A 13,356-nucleotide genomic window follows, 5' to 3' on the forward strand; every position below is an offset into this window, starting at 1 on the left:
CCCCACATTTTATTTTTTTATTATTTTTTTATAATAATTTTTATTACATTTTTCCAAATTACAAATAAGAAAAGACAGAATAAAAGAAAAGAAAAGAAAAAAGAACAGAAAATAACATCCATTTCAATAACTTATTTCAAATTTCCATTGGACTTCCCCACGTCTCCCGCATAGTGCATTCTTGATAATAAAGTCATCAGCAAATTATACCCTTATTTCGTGTTTTTCTTTATATTTTCAATTGCAATTTAAGTTTAAATCTCTTGTTCTCCGTTTACTCTAAAAATATAACCTGATATCATTTAACCCATTTAAACTTTGGTTCTTTCCCGAATGTTAACAATTTCCTAAATAATTAAACTTCATTGCTGGGGCTAACGTTCTAAATCATACGACATCTTATGTTTCATACAACTTATAATACTTTTGCAAATAGTCTTTGAATTTTTTCCAATCCTCCTCCATTGCCTCTTCTCCCAGGTCCCGGATTCTTGCAGTCATCTCAGCCAGTTCCATGTAGTTCATCAGTTGCGTCTGCCACTCCTCCAGTGTGGGCAAATCTTGGGTCTTCCAATACTTGGCGATAAGAATTCTTGCTGCAGTTGTAGCATACATAAAGAAAGTTCTATCCTTTTTTAACACCTTCTGGCCGACAATGCCCAGAAGGAAGGCCTCTGGTTTCTTGGGAAAGGTGTACTTAAACACCTTCTTTAACTCATTATAGATCATTTCCCAAAAGGCCTTCAATCTTGGGCACGTCCACCAGAGGTGAAAGAATGTCCCTTCAGCCTCCTTACATTTCCAACATTTATTATCAGACAAATGGTATATCTTAGCGAGTTTGACTGGGGTCATGTACCACCTGTATACCATTTTCATAATGTTTTCTTTCAAGGCATTACATGCCGTAAACTTCATACCGGTGGTCCATAACTTTTCCCAGTCTTCTGACATGATATTGTAACCAATGTCTTGAGCCCATTTTATCATGGCTGTTTTAACTATTTCATCCTGAGTGTTCCATTTAAGCAGCAAGTTGTACATTCTCGAAATTACCTTGGTCTTTGGTTCTAGCAACTCTGTCTCAAGTTTCGATTTTTCCACCTGGAATCCTATTTTTTTGTCTTGCTTAAAAACCTCATTAATTTGGGCATAATGTAACCAATTTTGCACCTTATCCTTTAATTTTTCAAAGCTCTGCAACCTCCAATTACCTCCAATGTTTTCTATTATTTCCCAATATTTCGGCCAATATGCCTCCATATTGGATGTTTTCCGAGCTTTGGCCTCTATTGGTGAAATCCACCTCGGAGTTTTACTTTCCAATAAGTCTTTGTATTTTTTCCAGACCATGAATATTGCTTTTCTGACAATATGGTTTTTAAACATTCCATGTGTTTTCCCCTTGTCATACCACAAATACGCATGCCAACCTAACGAATTGTTAAAGCCTTCCAGATCTAGGACATCAGTATTTTCCAATAAAATCCAATCTTTCATCCAGCAGAAGGCCGCAGCTTCATAATATAACCTTAAGTCCGGCAGGGCAAACCCCCCTCTCTCCTTTGCATCAGTTAATATTTTAAACTTTATTCGGGGCTTTTTGCCCTGCCAGACAAATTTAGAAATATCCTTCTGCCACTTTCCAAAACAATCCACTCTGTCCACGATCTGCAAAGCCTGAAACAAAAACAACATTTTTGGCAAAACGTTCATTTTTATAGCTGCAATTCGGCCTAACAAGGATAGTTTCAATCTTGACCAGATTTCTAGATCTTTTTTAACTTCCGACCAACATTTTTCATAATTGTCTTTAAATAAGTTCAAGTTCTTGGAGGACAGATTGACCCCCAGGTATTTCACTTTTTTAACAATGTTTAGTTCTGTTTCCCTCTGAAACCCCTCTGTTTCAGTAACCGTCAAGTTTTTCCCTAACACCTTAGTCTTTTGTTTATTCAACTTAAAACCCGCCACCCGACCAAATTTCTGAATCAATTCCAAAACTCTTTTTGTGCTGGATTCTGGCTCCTGTAATGTTAAAACTAAGTCATCTGCAAATGCTTTCAGTTTATATTGTTTCGCTCCGACCCGTATTCCTTGTACCTGCCGATCCTCCCTTATCATTTTCAGCAAAACCTCCAGGACTGAAATAAACAACAGAGGGGATAGGGGGCACCCCTGGCGTGTTCCTTTTTCAATATGAAGTTCTTCTGTCACCACATTGTTCACTATCAACTTAGCTTTTTGTTCAGAATAGATTGCCTCTATTCCATTCTCAAACCCCCTTCCCACTCCCATCCCTTCCAAGTTTTTCTTCATAAATTTCCAAGAAATGTTGTCAAAGGCCTTCTCCGCGTCAATAAAAATTAACACCGCTTTGGTGTTAATATTTGTTTGTAAAAGTTCCAAAATATCGATAATGTTCCTGGTATTATCATACAAATGTCTACCTGGGAGAAAGCCTGCTTGGTCCTTATGGATTACTGCATTTAATACCCTCCCCCCACATTTTAAAAGGGCTTAGGATGCCTGGGATTCAAGGCTGGGACTCCTTCATCTGGCTGTTGTCCATCCCTGACTCTCCCACCTCTTCTTAAAAACCTCCAATGAATCATAGAATGGGAGACTTGGAAAGGGACCCCAAGGTCATCTACTCCAACCCTCTGCAACGCTAAAGCATCCCTAACAGATGACCATCCCACCTCTGCTTCAAAACCTCCAAGGAAGGAGCGTCCATGGTCGGATCCAGCTCCTTCTTTGGTGATCTTGAACAAAGTTCAGGCCAAACTTCCAACCCACAAACACCCCTTGACTTCTGTCCAATGTGTTTTTCTCCAGCTCTGCACCTGCCGCTTGAGCCAGTCAAGAATCCAGAAAGTTATTGTGCTGAAACTTATTCCACTTGGAATAATCAAAATTATAGTCATTTCATCTTCTGAAAGCTCAGGAGATATTTCTGGAGATTACATCAGCCTCAGAAAGTAGCATGACAATATTAATTGCGCTGTGTCTGGGAAAGAAAAAGTTAGTGCAGAGAATATTTCCTGTGTTGGAGACAGACTGAGTCAAGATGCAGAGCTGGCGAAAGAAGGGTGTGCCTGCCTTGTGCTTCCTAGCTCTGAAGGTAGAGTTGAAAACCACCCAGATTGGGAAAGCCCAGGCAGTCTGGCCTTGCAAGAGTCTTTGGGTTCTTCTGCTTTGCCTCCTTGGCAGGTAAGAGGAGAAGGAGGAGGCAGAGCCAGAATGAGATCCCTGCTCCTTGTGTTGCTGCTTCTGCTGCTCATGATGCCCTTTGGAGTCTGTGGGAACCACAAGGCGAAATGCCCCTTGAATCTGGTCAGGGATGAAACGGATGCTCGCAATTACTACCGGCCTGGACACTTCCTCATCACTGGGATCATATCTCCAAAAAGCTTTTATAAAGAAACTCCATATGTCTTTTCTCAGACACCCTTCGCAAGGATTGAAAAGTATGTACTTCACAGTTTCATGGTCCTCCAGTCCTTCTAGTGGTTCCTATTTATCAAGGAAATAGCTTCTTTCTCAAGGCTGGGGAGCTAAGGGCTGATATTGGAGGACTACCTGCCCTGACCATTGGTCTTGCTGGTTGGGGGTGATGGGAGTTGGGTGGGGGGTCCTAGTAAAAGATTCTACCCAACCATCTCCTATTTCCATGTTCTCTGGGTCTTCCTTAGGAAAACACTTTCCTACCTTTGATTCTGTGTTGCTTTTAGTAGAATGCAAGGATGCCAATCAATCTGGTCAGGGGTCAAAAGGATGCACTGAATTTCCCCACCTGCAGAATGCCCTGAAACTCAGGCAATTTCAAAGGTTTCATTCAATATTATTCCATTTCGACAATTCAGAAACTGTCGTTAAGGAATGTTACAGTTTTACAAATGGAATTTTAAGATCCTCTAGGTGACTTTCGGTGGCTGAAGAGCAGGAAAGATGTGCTTTAATTGAAATGATAAATAATATGAATCAGGAGACTTCCTTGTTTGTGGGGTAAGGTTTCTAAAATGTGAAAAGGAACTATTCCTTTTTTCACATACACAAATGGCCTCATTTCTAAGTAGTGAGATGTTTCCTAACCCAGAGGGTGGCATGAAACTCAAGCAATTTCCAAGCTGCTAAGATTATTTTATATTTATTCTATTTGGATCATTTGTGAGCAACCTTAGCACTTTATACAATACCACAGGAGACCTACAGCCCACCATGGGGAAATCTGTCTCAGCTGCAGTAAAGGTTTCCTCCTCCAATCCCAGCACTTTCCCCTTTCTGTCATTTTTTTTTTAAAAAAATAGAAGCGTTTTAAGAAACTCCTGAAAATGGGTGGATTTTTATGGACGAAGAGCAGGAACGACATGCTTCAAATAAAATGTTTATATAAAATAATACAACCAGGGGGTGTCCTATAAAATTATAGATTTTACCACACACTCAAACCTGAAAGCCACCAGGCCTCATTTGTAACTAAAAGGGGACTGGGGTATTTGGTGCTTCTCCTCCTTCAATCAAATGGTCTCTTTATTGCAGGGAGGCAACTAGGACCAGCTTTCAAACACTGTCTTTCCTGTTCATCATCCAAGAGATCAAACAGGATCTCAGGCTCTTACCCAACATCACCCTGGGCCGCAACATCTATGATACCTATAGTCTAGCCCCTTGGTAAAAGCAGTAAAAGCAGCCTTTGCAGCAACTTCCCAGTATATCACAAATTTTAAGGGCTGCATTCATTTCTTACTCATAGAGCACAGTATAATAGAATCATAGAGTTGCAGACTTGGGAGGGACCTGGAGGGATCTCACCTGAAGCATCCATGACACACTGTCACCTTCGGAGGAAGTCTGTTCCACTGCTGAACAACTCTGTTTGCATCAAAGCTCCGGTCATGGAGCAGAGATTCCCAAATTTTTGTTCTATGCTAGATAGGAAAAGGTTTGATAATCATGCAAAAGATTGATTGAATGAATGAATGAATGAATGAATGAATGAATGAATACTAATTTTGTGGATCATATAATATTCCCCTCCCCACTCATATGAATATCAGTTTCACTCTTTTTAAAGGATTCATTTATTGCAGGGAGGGAACTAGGATCTACTGGCACGCGTTGACTTTCCTTTTCACCATCCAAGAGATCAACCAGGATCTCAGCCTCTTACCCAACATTACTCTAGGCTACAACATCTATGAGAACTATTTCAATGCAAGGATGACTTCAGACGCCATGCTAGAGCTGCTTGCAGGCAGTGGATGCAATATTCCCAATTATCACTGTGGAGAACAGAATCACCTGCTGGCTGTTCTTGAAAGAAGCAATACTGTCATCTCAAAAGTGATTTCAGCCTTGTCAGGCATCTACAAAATCCCACAGGTAAATAGTGGGAGAGCATGGAGGGAAAGAGAATTTCAGCTGCGTAAAATTCTACTTTCTCTTTGGATAGGTCAAGCAGGGATATTTTAAAAAATGGGAAAATCCTGAGCTATGGATCCAACATCCCTTTTTCAAAACTGAGCCTTTACCAACTTGACACCTCCAGATGTTTCCGACTAAAACTCCCATCAGCCTCAGCCAGCAGAGATTTAGATAGATATCAGTCATTTCAAATGATTAAAATATCTGTTACGCTGAAATAAAATAAAATTGCTGATCTTTTGCTTTCCTTCCTAGTTCAATTATGGCTTCACTGCCCAGGTTCTCGAAGGTAAAACCCTGTTCCCTTTTGTCTACCGGATGACTCCCAAAGAGGAAAGTGAGTACCAGGGGATTGTTGAATTGCTCCTGCATTTTGGATGGAAGTGGATTGGCCTCTGCACTCCAGACAATGACAGTGGAGAAAGATTTGTGAGAGCTGTGAAACCTCTGATGCTCAGCAAAGGGATCTGCATTGCTTTATCAAAAAGAGTACCAGAAACATTTAATCAAGAATTTATTACGTATGTGGAACCTTTTTTCCTATGGAGAGAAGTTGGGGTATTTGTTTGCTATATAACCAATGGAGAGGGTATCATACCACTCATAGTAATACAGACATTATATGTGAAGGAAATAGGGGTGAAAGTCTGGATCACAACAGCTTCACTAGAAATCAGAATTGGCTTTTACCTCCATCCAAATTACTTCCAGCACTTCCATGGTTCTCTGTCCTTTGCAATTCAGACCGGATTAGAGCACAGCAGATATAAAACGCAGTTAAATTTTCTTCCAGATTTTTTGGAAGAAGCTTTTCAGTGTTCATATTCAAAGCATTTGTTGTCGGTGAAAGGCAGGATAAGATGCAGAGAGGAGGAGAAACTGCAGCCATTACCCCAAGGGGGACGCGAGAGAGCCCTGTCTTATGACAGCTATGGCACTTACATCCATGTTCAAGCTGTGGCTCAGGCATTGCATGCTTCGCTTTCATCGAGACCCCAGAGGAGGCTGATGGTGGAGGAAGGAGAGCAGTGGGGACCCCAAAGGCTACAGCCGTGGCAGGTATTTCCTTCCCCCTTTTGCAAACTGCAGTCCACACAGATGCTGATCTTAACTGGGGATAGACCTGTAAAATATCATAGTTACTATTAGTATTAGTAGTAGTAACATACCACCCAACATTTCTCTGATGAAAATAGAACCATCCCATTCCATAACGATCATTTTACTGTTTAGAGCCAGGGCTTTTTTTGAGGGGGCAACTCGCTGGAACTCAGTTTTGGCACCTCTCAGGTGGGTGCCATTGCCATTCTCAGAGGGAGGTGTTCATGGTGAGTTCCGGCACCTTCTTTTCTAGAAAAATAGCACTGTTTACACAACACACATCTTTTTGGATTCCCTCAGCACTCTGGGAAGCTCCCAACATAAAGTAGCAGGGACATCCCTGGAAAATTGGGGCACTTGCAGGGTCTGTAGTAATAGAAATGGCTGAATAGGAATTCCAGTCTACATGAGATACATGCAGGCCCCAAATCAGAAGAGGTTGAAGTGAGTAGGACTGAGATATCCATCTTGGCTTCAAGGTTTCTCAGTGCTGGTGCTTTCCCCTGTCATTCCAGCTTCACCCTTTCTTAAGAGAAATCCGGTGTCTGAATACTTCCAGGGGCAGGCTGTGCTTGGATGAGAACTGGGAGCTGCCAGCGGACTTCGATATTTTGAACTGGGTAATGTCTCCCAATAAGTCTTGTGACCTTGTGAAAATTGGGAATATAAGGAGAGAGATGTCTGCTGGCATAAAGTTCACCATTAACCCAGAAGCCATTGAGTGGCCCAAAGAATTCAACAAGGTAGGAGGAATCACAGAGGGAGAAGGCCATCAGATCTTTATGATGTTTTTCCTTAAACAACTTCTGAAAAATGGCTATATCAGGTTGACCAATGGTGTCTTGACCGTCCAATAACAGCTGCAACCACCACTCTTTCTTTCCACAGCAGCTGAGATAGGAGGGGGATTTGGGGTGCTCAGAGAAAGGATAGAGCCCAGAGTTCCTCAGAGAAGACACCAGAATCTTCAACAGAAAGGACTACGTAGATAAGAAGAAAAGGGAAAGCCCCTAGTAAAAGTGAACTATTGGGCTTTCATACATGCAGAAGGATGGAAAGCAATTTATTTTAGAAATGATAATTACTGATTTACTGTGGGGGTTTTTTATTTTTAAAGTAAGTTCACTTGTAGATGTTGCAAATGTTAAAGTGTTGTATGTATAGGAATTGAGAAGTGCACAGCTGTTGTTGAAGGATGAGAAGTTAAAAACAAACAAACCCTATTGTAATATAAAGTTAATGTTAAGGAATGGCATATGAACTAGAAATAACTAGTGTAATACATCAGCGATAAGAGGAAACCTTGCAGAATGAGGAAACCAATATTTGGAAATGTCATATTAAATGTGTCTTAATTAGTGGTTGAGAGATTATCAGAATCCTGAAATTTGGGGAAATCACATTTTAGACTCCATTGCCATTTTCTTTGAAGATTTTTTAAGCAGGTAAATGGAGAAGAGGAAACAGAGTTCTGTGGCGCAAACTTCAGTTGTCCTGAACTAATTATGAAGAACAAGATATTCTGGTCACCCCAATGGTCAGTGAGGAGTTGAAAGGACCCTGATGAGGCATCAAAGGCTGCATTCCAGAGATCCGTTTGAATTCATTCTATGAATGAATTACATACCCACAAATACTCCTAACTGTTCCTCTTTGTGGCACCTTATTGTCTTTCTGGTTAGGCCATACCTCGTTCCAAGTGTAACGAAGAATGTCCACCTGGATATGCCAAGGTGGTTCTAGAAGGAAAGCCCGTTTGCTGCTACGCTTGTGCTCGGTGTGCGGAAGGGACCTTATCCGCCCAGGAAGGTGGGTGACTCCAAGGGGGAAGGTACTCCTATTGAGAGTAAACATAGGGCAGAAATTCAGTCTCACCCACTTTTTGTGAGAATTCTGCAGACATTGTGGAATGTGGCTCCTTCCTCAACTCCTTTAGGATTAATCACCTTCATTACATGCTGGAAGTGAGTTGAAAGTAATGACCATCAGGAAGAAATCTCTGGGGTTCAAAGTGGGCAGCTATGAGAGAAATTCCAACAAACATTCCTTTTTGATTTTTTTATACGAAGTCACACCAAATAATAATAATAATAATAAATTATTTATACCCTGCCCATCTGGCTGAGTTTCCCCAGCCACATTAAATATTAAAAACTTCCCTAAAAGGAGCTGCCTTCAGATGTCTTTTAAAAATAGGATAGCTGCTTATTTCCTTGACATCTGATGGGAGTGTGTTCCACAGGGCGGGCGCCACTACCAAGAAGGCCCTCTGCCTGGTTCCCTGTAACCTCATTTCTCGCAATGAGGGAACTGCCAGAAGGCCCTCAGCGCTGGATCTCAGTGTCCTGGCTGAACAATAGGGGTGGAGATGCTCCTTCAGTTATACTGGGCCGAGGCCATTTAGGGCTTTAAAAGTCAGCACCAACACTTTGAATTGTGCTTGGAAATGTACTGGGAGCCAATGTAGATCTCTCAGGATCGGTGTTATATGGTCCCAGCGGCCACTCCAAGTCACCAGTCTAGCTGCCACATTCTGGATCACCTCCAAAAGTAGCCCCATGTAGAGCTCATTGCAGTAGTCCAAGCGGGCAATAACTAGAGAATGCACCTCTGGTGAGACAGTCCGCGGGCTAGTAGGGTCTCAGCAAGCATACCAGATGGAGTTGGTAGACAGCCACCCTGGATACAGAATTGACCTGTGCCTCCATGGACAGCTGTGAGTCCAGAATGACTCCCAGGCTGTGCACCTGGTCCTTCAGGGGCACAGTTACCCAATTCAAGACCAGGGAGTCCTCACACCCACCTGCCTCCTGTCCCCCAGAAACATTACTTCTGTCTTGTCAGGATTCAACCTCAATCTGTTAGCCGCCATCCATCCTCCAACCGCCTCCAGGCACTCACACAGGACCTTCAGCGCCTTCACTGGTTCTGATATAAAAGAGATATAGAACTGGGTGTCTTCTGCATATTGATGAACACCCCCTGATCATTTCTCCCAGCGGCTTCATATATATATTAAAAAGCATGGGGGAGAGGACAGAACCCTGAGGCACACCACAAGTGAGAGCCCAGGGGTCTGAACACTCATCCCCCAACACTACTTTCTGGACACGGCCTGGGAGAAAGGAGCGGAACCACTGTATAACAGTGCCCCCAGTTCCCAGCCCCTCCAGAAGGATGTTATGGTCAATGGTGTCAAAGCCCGCTGAGAGATCCAGCAGAACTAGGAAGCAGCTCTCACCTTTGTCCCTAGCCCACTGGAGATCACTGACCAGCGCGACCAAGGTAGTTTCAGTCCCATGGTGAGGCATTTATCATAAATAATGGACAGATGGTGCAAAGTAGCAAATTTTTCACATTGCATGGAAGCAACAGGAAAGTGTTTGCATTTAAAAGGTTCAGACAAAGAGGTGTTTCTTCAGGATTAGGCAGGATCCAAACAATGCAGTTAACAGAAGTGGAGTGGTCACTGCCTCTCAGTTGATCCTAGAACACAATGTTAATAGAACACAGATCATTAGGGGTGTAAGTGATGCTACAGCTATTCTTTTTCTCTTCCCCAGATGCAGAACATTGCACCAAATGCCCAGAAGATCACCATTCAAACAAGGAAAGAGATCAATGTGTCCCCAAGATTACCACCTTCCTGACTTATGGAGAATATTTGGGAATGGTTTTAGCTTCCATTGCCCTCTTCTTGTCCTTAATAGCAGACATTGTGTTGGGAATCTTCATTAAATACAAGGAAACTCCCATAGTCAAAGCCAACAACCGGGACCTCTCCTACATCCTGCTCGTCTCCCTCCTGCTTTCCTTTTTGTCCTCCTTCCTCTTCATCGGGTGCCCAAGGAAAGAGACCTGCCTTCTCCGACAAATGGCCTTCAGCATCATCTTCTCAGTTGCTGTTTCTTCTGTCTTGGCAAAGACCATCACGGTGGTGCTGGCCTTCCTGGCCACAAAGCCCGGGAACAGGGTGAGGAGATGGCTGGGCAAGAGTCTGGCCAACTCCATTGTCATCTCCTGTTCTGGGGGGCAAGTTCTCATCTGCACCATCTGGCTGGGCTCTTCTCCCCCATTCCCAGAGCCTGACATGCACTCCCAGGTGGAAGAGATCATCCTGCAATGCAACGAAGGGTCTGTGGCCATGTTCTACGTTGCCCTCGGCTACCTGGGGTTCTTGGCTGCCACCTGCTTCACGGTGGCTTTCCTAGCCAGGAAGCTGCCCGGCTCCTTCAACGAAGCCAAGCTGATCACCTTCAGCATGCTGGTCTTCTGCAGTGTTTGGGTGTCTTTTGTGCCCACCTACCTGAGCACCAAGGGCAAGTACATGGTGGCCGTGCAGATCTTCTCTATGTTGGCCTCCAGTGCTGGGCTTCTGGGCTGCATCTTCCTTCCCAAGTGCTACATTATTGTGCTGAGGCCTGACCTGAACACAAAGGAGCACCTGACAACCAGAAATTAAGGGGACATCTGATTCTTAAAATAGTCCATGTTCCTGATGTCCAGAAGTGCATAAAGGAAACACACATACTCATCCATGTTCCTCCTTTTCCACCTCTGAAAGAGATTGTGTTCCTTCTTAGCCCAGCTTTTGTGTAGTCCTGTTCACATAAACCGTAAGATGGGAGGAAATGCTTTGCTACCTTGGTTGTCCAAGGACTACAATGAGTCCTGGTCTACTGCCCTTAGTTTGTAAACTATGATCTTTTAATAATTTTGTGTTTTGGGAACTTATATTTATCTCACAACAAGATAGGCTGGAGGGAGAGAGGAGTTAGGTTTTTGAGTCTGTTTGCTTTGTCATGACAACCTATTAACCATATAAATTCTTATATTCAACAATACTGTTTGGTTATGCCAGTTCTATGTATTCCATTTTCTGTGCTCCATTCCCCGCATTTATGCGCTATCATTCATAAGCTCACTTCACACCATTTCGTTCTCCTAAGCTTTGTATATCAATAAACTGAGAAATTCATTTAAGACATCTTCCGTAGTGTGTTGGTTTAATTTCTGTATTGTGTAAGCTCAGCTCCCTGTTCCAAAGAGTAGCAGCTGACCTTAGCCAACCCGCGACTGGGATCCAATGAATTTTATTGCATTGACCAGGGTTAGGGACAGGGTTAGAGGGGAGAGGGAACTCCGGGGCTCACGGGAGTGGCAGGCCGCCTACGCCAATCTGGGTGAGTCATTGTGAAAGGAGGCGGGGAGAGTAGAGCTGGGGAAGGCAATGGGTCACGAAAGTCAGCAGTGGAAAGCGGGGAGAGCTGGGGCGAGGTATATTATTATATTATATTATATTATATTATATTATATTATATTATATTATATTATATTATATTATATTATATTATATTATATTATAATATTACATTCCGACACAGGTGGTGCTGTGGGTCAAACCACAGAACCTAGGGCTTGCCAATCAGAAGGTCGGCAGTTTGAATCCCCACGACGGGGTAAGCTCCCGTTGCTCGGTCCCTGTTCCTACCAACCTAGCAGTTCAAAAGCAAGTCAAAGTGCAAGTAGATAAAGAGGTACTGCTCCGGCGGGAAGGTAAACGGCGTTTCCGTGTACTGCTCTGGTTCGCCAGAATGAGCATGCTGGCCATATGACCCAGAAGCTGTCCGCCGGCTCCCTTGGCCAGTAAAGCGAGATGAGCGCCGCAACCCCAGAGTCGGCTATGACTGGACCTAATGGTCAGGGGTCCCTTTACCTTTTCCTATAATATTATATTATATTATATTACATTATATTATATTACATATTACTGTATTTTACCATGTAGAACATGCCCCCGTGTATAAGACACTCCCTATTTTTGGGAACTGAAAATTAAGAAAAAGGGGGGGGGGTCCCATTTTACTCGTCTCATACACGGAAAAGTACGATATATTATGTTATGTTGTTATGTTATGTTATGTTATGTTATGTTATGTTATGTTATGTTGTGTTATGTTATGTTATGTTATGTTATGTTATGTTATGTTATGTTATGTTATGTTGTGTTATACAGAGTTATTCATAATGAAGTATACAGTTTCAACACACTATAAAAAAGAATATAATATATCTCATGTTACCTGTGACAGAATTGTAGGGGAATGTTTAAAGTAGTTTCGAAACAGTCACAGATGTTCTATGTGTGCACCCTTTGTCACACAACACACATTGCAATCGCAAATGCCGATGCACAAGAAACTCCGTTTTGCTCAATTCAAGAACACAAAACGCTTTCTCCGCTGCAGACGCAGCCATTTCGCCTGACTAGTCACGTGACACGCGCACCATCACCTCCATCACTTTATGAGTGCATCTGCCTCACGGTTCGCAGCTGTTTTCTGTGTCAGCGCCGGTCTTACAGGATCTGGAAACTGTATATTTCATTATGAATTACCCGTATTATATTATTTCGGTGTCCATTCACATCATTACTATAGGATACTTCATTTCAATCAATCAAATCTTTATTACGGTAGTAGACCAGCATCAGTAGGGTGGGGTACAGTCATTTCCAATCTGTAAAACGTTTTGGAAAGCTAAAAAGCATTAAAACACAAAGTATATATAAAAGTCTAAGAGAAGCTAAAAGAAGGGTTTCGGAGCATTAAACGGATGTGGAAGAGCATAAAAGGTTAGTCTATAAAAGACTATGGCTATCAATTTCCAGGCCACTCTGAGATGAGTGTTTATTGCCTCTAGTTTAACAACAACAACAACCATTTATTTCTACCCCACCATCTGGCTGTGTTTCCCCAGCCACTCTGGGCGGCTCCCAATAGAATATGAAAAACACGATAAATACATCAAACATTGAAAACTTCCCTG

The 13,356-nt window shown here is 42.6% G+C and overlaps 1 protein-coding gene and 1 long non-coding RNA gene across 2 annotated transcripts in view; one reads left to right on the plus strand and one right to left on the minus strand.

Moving 5' to 3' along the window:
- The window catches only part of LOC309523113, a 178,499-nt gene that overhangs the window by 8,982 nt on the left and 156,161 nt on the right, over positions 1-13,356 (minus strand). The window lies entirely within an intron of this gene.
- On the plus strand, positions 4,222-11,548 carry LOC309523128 (vomeronasal type-2 receptor 26-like; the record flags this gene model as incomplete). The annotated part of the gene is made up of 5 exons (XM_082206891.1): positions 4,222-4,245; positions 5,683-6,486; positions 7,044-7,271; positions 8,211-8,337; positions 10,092-11,548. The coding sequence occupies 5 exons, from the start codon at positions 4,222-4,224 to the stop codon at positions 10,988-10,990; spliced, it is 2,082 nt and encodes a 693-aa protein (XP_082063017.1). The 3' UTR covers positions 10,991-11,548.

The sequence above is a fragment of the Podarcis vaucheri genome (assembly GCF_965113315.1).
Source record: "Podarcis vaucheri genome assembly, chromosome: 18".
NCBI lineage: Eukaryota > Metazoa > Chordata > Lepidosauria > Squamata > Lacertidae > Podarcis > Podarcis vaucheri.